Source organism: Microtus ochrogaster, linkage group LG10 (genome assembly GCF_000317375.1).
Source record: "Microtus ochrogaster isolate Prairie Vole_2 linkage group LG10, MicOch1.0, whole genome shotgun sequence".
In the NCBI taxonomy this organism is placed as follows: domain Eukaryota; kingdom Metazoa; phylum Chordata; class Mammalia; order Rodentia; family Cricetidae; genus Microtus; species Microtus ochrogaster.
The window spans coordinates 15602200-15609584 of NC_022035.1; the positions used below are offsets into that span (position 1 = coordinate 15602200).

Below are 7385 nucleotides of genomic sequence, written 5' to 3' on the forward strand. Positions count from 1 at the left end.
GCCCCGCAGTCCCGGCACCCCGCAGCCCCGCAGCGCCCCGACCCCGGGGACGCCGGCCGCGCAGTAAGTTGGCAGGAGCGAGTGGCCTGGGCGGCTCGCCTCCCCCGCACCTTTTTGAACTTGTTGCTGTTTGGCTCTGCTCGCCTGCGCCTGGCTTTTGGGAAGGTGACAAGGAGGAGGGAGGCACGGAGGGTGGGGGAAGGGGGACGGAGAGCTCGCCAGAGCTTTATTTATGCTCCCCGGGCGCCTGGGATCCGGCTGCTCCGGAGTCTCTGGCTCTCCCTTTCCTTTTCCGGGTGCAAGGCGACGGCAAAGTCTCTATGCAACTCAGCCCCGGCGCGCACTTTGCCAGGTATGTACCGCGGGCGAGGCGCGTTCTGCGCGGAGGCAGATGATGCTGCCGCCACGGCGGCGGCGGCTGCCAGCTCCCGGGCTCTCTAACTGTCACGCTGCACCTGAGCTGAACTTGAACAGAGAGTGAAGGGGCCATCGCGGGCCAACGTTCTCGGCTGGCACAGAGGGTGTCTGTCGACGTGGGGGAGAAGGAGCTCTAGACCGGCGCCCCCCGCCGCGAGCCCTGCTCTTCACCTCCATCTCTGCCAGTGCCGCGGGACTAGAGGCGGCCGGCGGACTCCCAGGGACGCGGGACAGTGGCTGTGACCGCATCTCCGGAGCTACAACAACAGGTCGTCTTTTTGAGACGCCTTTGGCGGGAAGGACTACTTGAGCAGAAAGGGAAGGTGAAAAGGTTCATTCTTTTTAAGAGACTACCCCTGGGCGACTCCTCCTGCTTCCTCTCTCCTACTCTCTATATTGACCTCATATCAACCAGACTGTGTCAGGGGAGAAGTGAAGACACCTGTTTGCAGAAACGGCTGTCTCCCGAAGTCACCTGTGTGCTTACATGTGCCAGGAGGTCCAACTGTTGGCAGAGATTTGTTTAGGTTTTATGGAGAGAGATTTTTAGGTCACTGTATTTTTTTTTTTTCTTCTTAGTATTCCAAATACTTGTCTGGGAGGGAAACTTGGCCTTGTGAGAACTGTGACTTCACCTGCGCCACCTTGGAATAACTGTGTTCCTGTGAACAGTGTTCCCCCGTGTTTTGTTTGACTTGAAGAAGTGGGGCATTGCGTTACTTCCCTTGTGTTACTTTGGGTGACTGTGATCACTCTCGAGACCTACACTTCCAGACAACATGGCGGCTGGTGTTGCAGCATGGTTGCCCTTTGCCAGGGCGGCAGCCATTGGGTGGATGCCTGTCGCCTCGGGGCCTATGCCAGCTCCCCCAAGGCAGGAGAGAAAAAGGACTCAGGATGCTCTAATTGTGCTGAACGTGAGCGGCACCCGCTTCCAGACATGGCAGGACACCCTGGAACGGTACCCAGATACTCTCCTGGGCAGTTCTGAGAGAGACTTTTTCTACCACCCAGAGACCCAACAGTATTTCTTTGACCGTGACCCAGACATCTTCCGCCACATCCTCAATTTCTACCGCACTGGGAAGCTTCACTACCCCCGCCATGAGTGCATCTCTGCTTACGATGAAGAACTGGCCTTCTTTGGCCTCATCCCAGAGATTATTGGCGATTGCTGTTACGAGGAGTACAAGGACCGCAGGCGGGAGAATGCAGAGCGCCTACAGGACGATGCGGACACTGACAACACAGGAGAGAGTGCGCTGCCCACCATGACTGCTAGGCAGAGGGTCTGGCGGGCCTTTGAGAATCCGCACACCAGCACCATGGCCCTGGTGTTCTACTACGTGACTGGGTTCTTCATTGCCGTGTCAGTCATCGCCAATGTGGTGGAAACAGTTCCATGTGGGTCTAGCCCAGGCCACATCAAAGAACTGCCTTGTGGGGAACGGTACGCCGTGGCCTTCTTCTGCTTAGATACCGCCTGTGTCATGATCTTCACCGTGGAGTACCTGCTCCGTCTGGCGGCGGCACCCAGTCGTTACCGTTTTGTGCGCAGCGTCATGAGTATCATCGATGTGGTGGCCATCCTGCCCTATTACATTGGGCTGGTCATGACAGATAATGAGGATGTCAGTGGAGCCTTTGTCACACTCCGAGTCTTTCGAGTCTTCAGGATCTTTAAGTTTTCCCGCCACTCTCAAGGCCTGCGTATACTGGGGTACACACTGAAGAGCTGTGCCTCCGAATTGGGCTTCTTGCTCTTCTCACTCACTATGGCTATCATCATTTTTGCTACGGTTATGTTTTACGCAGAGAAGGGGTCATCAGCCAGCAAGTTCACCAGCATCCCTGCAGCCTTCTGGTACACCATCGTCACCATGACAACACTGGGGTAGGTGCTCTTGTAGGAAGCGGGATGGAGATTGGACATGGGTGGGTTGATTGTGAATCTCTTAAGGCTTCCCGATATTTTAGAGTGACTCCATTTTTCTCTTAATGGACTACGAAAGCAAGAAAGATTTGGAAAATTATTTTGATCTGTGAAATGGGTATGCCAAAAGGTTGAAAGTACCAGGGAGTTTCAGGCAAATATTAATACTAGAAAGTGACAAGTAGAGAAGTAATAGACTAATTAGTAGATACATATGGCTTGTGTTTTCAACCTAAGAATCCTGCCTTATTTTACATAATTATAAACATTTTAGATATGATCATCAAAATATTTTATAATATATCATGTTCATTTTTATTATGGCTAATATATTTAGAATATCAGACCTGAAAATAGTCAACTATACAAACTGTAATGTTTGAAAGTCTAGGTTTGTTCCCCTCCCCCTCGTTTTTTAAAAGGTCATCTCTACAGTTTTGAGAAGTTATGGATCCCATCAGGAAAAGAGTCTACAGATTGTCCATCGAATACATATGGAAGGCAGAGTGGTGTCCGTGAGATTAATGGGTATCATAGGCCAGTGGCTGTGTAGAATTTTGGGTTCCAAATTCCTTCTAGAATTCCTTCCCTTTTCCTTTTATTTGGGACATGAAGTTGTACAGACCAAAGAAATATATTTTGAATTCATGATTTCTGAAATGGACTTTTAAGGAAACAACTACAATGACTTTAGATGTTACAAAGAAGATTTTTGAGAAATAATCATGAATCTTGCTCAACCTGTAGGAAAGTAGCAGTACTTGCGACGATAGAAACACTAATAAAACAATGGAAGGGGCCGATATCTTAGATAGTCCTTGGAGAGATACCAGTGCTCCTTCCTGAGCTCTGGGCTCCCTTTCTTGCCTAGGTTATTAGCCTAGGAAGGATTTCGTCAGGACTGTAAGAGAAAAGTTATTCCCAAGACTGTGTTTTAACTTTTGTGTTTTTTGGCTCATTAATTGGCTTCTTTAAGTGACATTGTGGCTAAAATCAACATACTTGTAGTGGTCATATAGTGATGAACAAAATTTCTCCTGTTATGTATCAACTAGTGGAATATGTTTTTTGAGAGGAATGTTTGCCTGAGTTAAGGAAGAAACTGGCTACAGTAAAATATAATATTTTGGATTTTGATGAAGTCTCAAGTACCTTTGAGGGTGTACTGATATGTTTTTAAACCAGGAATGAATGAAAGAAATCTCCATCATTTTGTTTTTATTTCTCTTTATTCTGTTGGTCATTTTGTGACAGATTGGAGGGGATGTGGAACACCTTAGCATCACAAAAGCTCACCCTTTTTCAATAAGAGTTATATTTTCTTTCTGTGTCTTTTGCCTTTTCTTTTTCTGTCTTTTCTTTGTGTCATGATCATGGAAGGACAATCAGTAGTGTGTATTGCTGTCGTGATTTCACGTTTGAACTGTACTAAAGAAGATCTATGTTAAGAAGAAAACAAAGAAGGAACAACTAAAAGGCAGTACATTAAAAAAAATTGGTGGCATGCAGCTTTTTCGTGAGGTCTCAGCGAATTATTTAATGTTGCATATTGTCTAGATGATTGAATGTAGATATCATTACAAGGAATGGGGATGAGTTGCTAATTTTAAGGAGCTGAAAATTTCATTCTAAGACTTGAGACGTTAAGGGTAGCATTTATTTCTGGAGACAATTTCCAATTTTTAACTTATCTTGAAATATATACGTGGTTTCTAGAAAAATGAGGCTATGTTAGCTATTAGTTATAAGTTTTATTATATAAATTAGGTTCTTACCAGCGTTCTCTTGCAAATGAGTTAAAAAACTAAGTTGTGATACTTGAACAGAATCTAAGCAGATAGAAACAGTTAAATATACAGACTTGCTAGAACTTGGAAGCAACATGGGGTTGATTTTAAGATTTTTAAGTTTCACTGAAGTTGAAGATTTTATTGAGAGATTAAGTTAATTAAGCACTCTTATGGAAAACATCATCGAGGCTTTTAATATGCAGAAGCAGTAGAAAATGTGAACACACAAAGCCTATGCTTTATATAATATGCAGCTGTCTCTTAGGGAGTATCTGCAGTTCTCTTTGGAGTATTTTAATTGCTTGGACAAATAGACTCTTAAATGACTTGTCTTTCCAGTGTTTTACTGTTAGTAGCCTTGTGGCTCTGTTTACTTAAGAATGGAAGAGATGATACGACACATCTATCCCTGACTTTATCTTGCGTGCTGCGGCTTTAGAAGGTTAAGTATAAACTTTCTGGAGAATAAGTACTGGTTTTAGCAGTTGTCAAGCTGTGTTCGATAGACATTCAAGAATTTTCTACCTAAGTGTCTAAGTTCTCTTTATGTGGCTATTATTTTTAATGAAGCTATATTTATTAATTGATGATATCGGATGTGAAGGTCTTAATCCACGTGTTATCAGAAATAACACCTGAGAGACGTAATATTTTCATGAAAAAAAAATGTAATCGGGACATTGTGACTCAGGTCTGACAGAATGGACTACTACTTCAGAGGTCACTGTAGACAATGTCCATTTGGTTTGGGGATTTTTTTAAGAACTCAGTGTGCCTATTTGGGGAATTGCTGTATTTACATAATCAGTTTTGCTTCTTAAAACGTCTGCTTTATCATGGCCTGTAACATGACCAAGCTTACTATGTAAATATCTAATCTTCCAGCAATATATATATATATTATATATATAAGAATATCCAGCCTTAAAACAATCAAACAAATAAAAAGTAGCAGGGTAGGATGGCACATGCCTTTAATCCCAGCACTCGGGAGGCAGAGGCAGGAGGATCTCTGTGACTTGGAGGCCAGCTCAGTCTACAAGAGCTAATTCCAGAAAACTAGGGCTGTTATACAGAGAAACCCTGTCTCAAAAAACAAACAAGCAAGCAAGAAAGGATATCCAGCTTGTATTAGTAATCGCAGAAACTATTGAAGCACATTTAAAAAACAATGAAAGTACAAGAGAAAAAAATCTGTTTTTAAATGTTTAGATTGAGTGATCTGTTAATCAGTTCCTTTATCTCATCCTCCCCTCACGTTTTGAGCATATTTATTGACAGACACAGGACCCAGTGCTATCTCCCTACCTTCGCTACTCTGCACTCCCCTTTCTATAGTGCAAACAGCATTGCTTTGAACTGCCTGAACCCAGAAAGAACTCTTAGCACCTCTCTGATCAGGGTTTGGGAGATCGTATCCAGTTGATGTATTTTACTGAGGTGGAAGTGCTTGCCTAATGCTAAATTGAGGAAATTTCTAAGTGTTCTCTAATGACAATCAGGAATTGCTTTATGAAATATGTCGGGTGGCATTGAGGCTCAGTTTACAATTCTACTTCACGATCCTGACTCGTGAGTCGTCAGAGATTCCAGGTTGCACACTGAACACTTGGGGACTTATTATCATCTTAGACAGCATTTGTGTTCTCAATCATATTTTCTAATCATATTGCTTATAAAATGGAGTTCAGGAAGTTCTGAAATTTGTTTCTGTGGTCTATTTCACGTCTTTAAGCTTACAACTAAGTTGTTTTCTTCAGAGTATTGTGTATGGCAATAGAAGAGTCTCTGTACAATTTCTGAAAAGCTCATGCTTAAGATGAAATGCTGCGATGTTTAATTATATGAATTATATTTTGATTTCTGAGCTAATTTGTAAAAAAGGTAAAAAGTTGACTTTTAAATACCTATTTATTTTTATAGTTAAGTCACTTATGTTTGATATTTTCTCCATATTCTCTCTCTCTCTCTCTCTCTCTCTCTCTCTCTCTGTGTGTGTGTGTGTGTGTGTGTGTGTGTGTGTGCGTGCGTCTGTGTGTATGTATGCATGTGTGCAGGCCTACAGATGGAGGCCAGAAGTTACTGCCTGGTGTCCTCTTTTATGGACCTTCACTTTATTTTTTGACACAAGACTCTTTCAAGCTGGATCTTGCTGATTTATCTCTACCTGGTGTGCCTGTGAGCTCCAGGAATCTTGTCTTTACCTTTCCAGCACTGAGATTATAAAAGCGTCCATGTGTAGCTCTTTTATAGGGATGCTGGGATTCAAAGTGGCCATGGTTGCATGAGGAGCACTTTTCTGTCTTCTCTGCTGCCTTATATTTGTCTTTGAATGAGACGAAGTTTTAATTTCTCTATTCTTTTTCATTTTGTTGTAGTCCAGGCTTGCCTCTTACTATGCAGGTAGCTGAAGATCATTCCTGATCCTATTGTGTCTACCTCCCAAGTGCTGGTATTATAGACTTGTTCCACCATGCCTGGCTTTGAAGTTCAACTTTCTTATTGCCTGCTTGCTAAATTCCTAGAGGAAGAGAGATGAGCTTTTATTGATAGTCTGTCATTTTGTGCACATGAGAGTGTTGTGGATTACCCATAATTCACACAATGAAGTTATAATAGTAATTTTTGAAATTTCTTTTCTTTCCTTATCTTTATCTTCTTATTTTATTCAATAAAAAAAGATGTGTTGTAACAGTTATTTAGAGATTGCTTCTAATGCTCCAATGTGGAGGATGAATAAGTAAGTAGGCTATTATTTTATAAATACAGTGCACTCCCCACCCCAGGTCTGAAATTGGGAACTCTCTGTTCATGTGTGTCCCATCACTGCTGGCGTGCGTGAATTTCACTGCATTTTTTGTCCTTATTTATCAAGCCCCGAGGTAGATCATGAAACATCCATTCTCTATCACAAGACTGCATATTCTCCTCCAGTGAACTTTCGGGCCATTTGGAGGAAACTAATTAATGGTACCTTGCCTGATGCAAATGAAAATCAAGCAATTATGTTGTCTAAATTACCTTAAAAGAGTTGGTTTGTGAATTCCTGAAAATGTGCACTTTAAGTTCTCTTTCATTGAAAGACTATGAACAGTGAAGAGAACATTCACCAGGAAGAAGTAGTTTCTTCTGTCAGAGCTATAATAATTCATTCCCCCCTTTTTCACTCTAAATGTGTCTCATATTGTCTTCCGAATAACTTACACACACACACACACACACACACACACACACACACACACACA

At 42.7% G+C, this 7385-nt stretch overlaps 1 protein-coding gene across 2 annotated transcripts in view; it reads left to right on the top strand.

Annotated features, from left to right (window-relative positions):
• Positions 1-240: 240 nt before the first annotated feature.
• Kcnd2 (potassium voltage-gated channel subfamily D member 2) overlaps positions 241-7385 on the top strand; it is a 502666-nt gene continuing 495521 nt past the window's right edge. Inside the window, exons 1-2 of one of the 2 annotated variants that reach the window (XM_026787518.1) lie at positions 280-352; positions 997-2311. In XM_026787518.1, coding sequence (XP_026643319.1) covers positions 1197-2311 — 1115 coding nt within the window. In that variant the 5' untranslated portion in view covers positions 280-352; positions 997-1196. Of the gene's footprint in view, positions 2312-7385 lie in introns of both variants that reach the window. The other variant, XM_013352445.2, reaches the window with a different exon arrangement.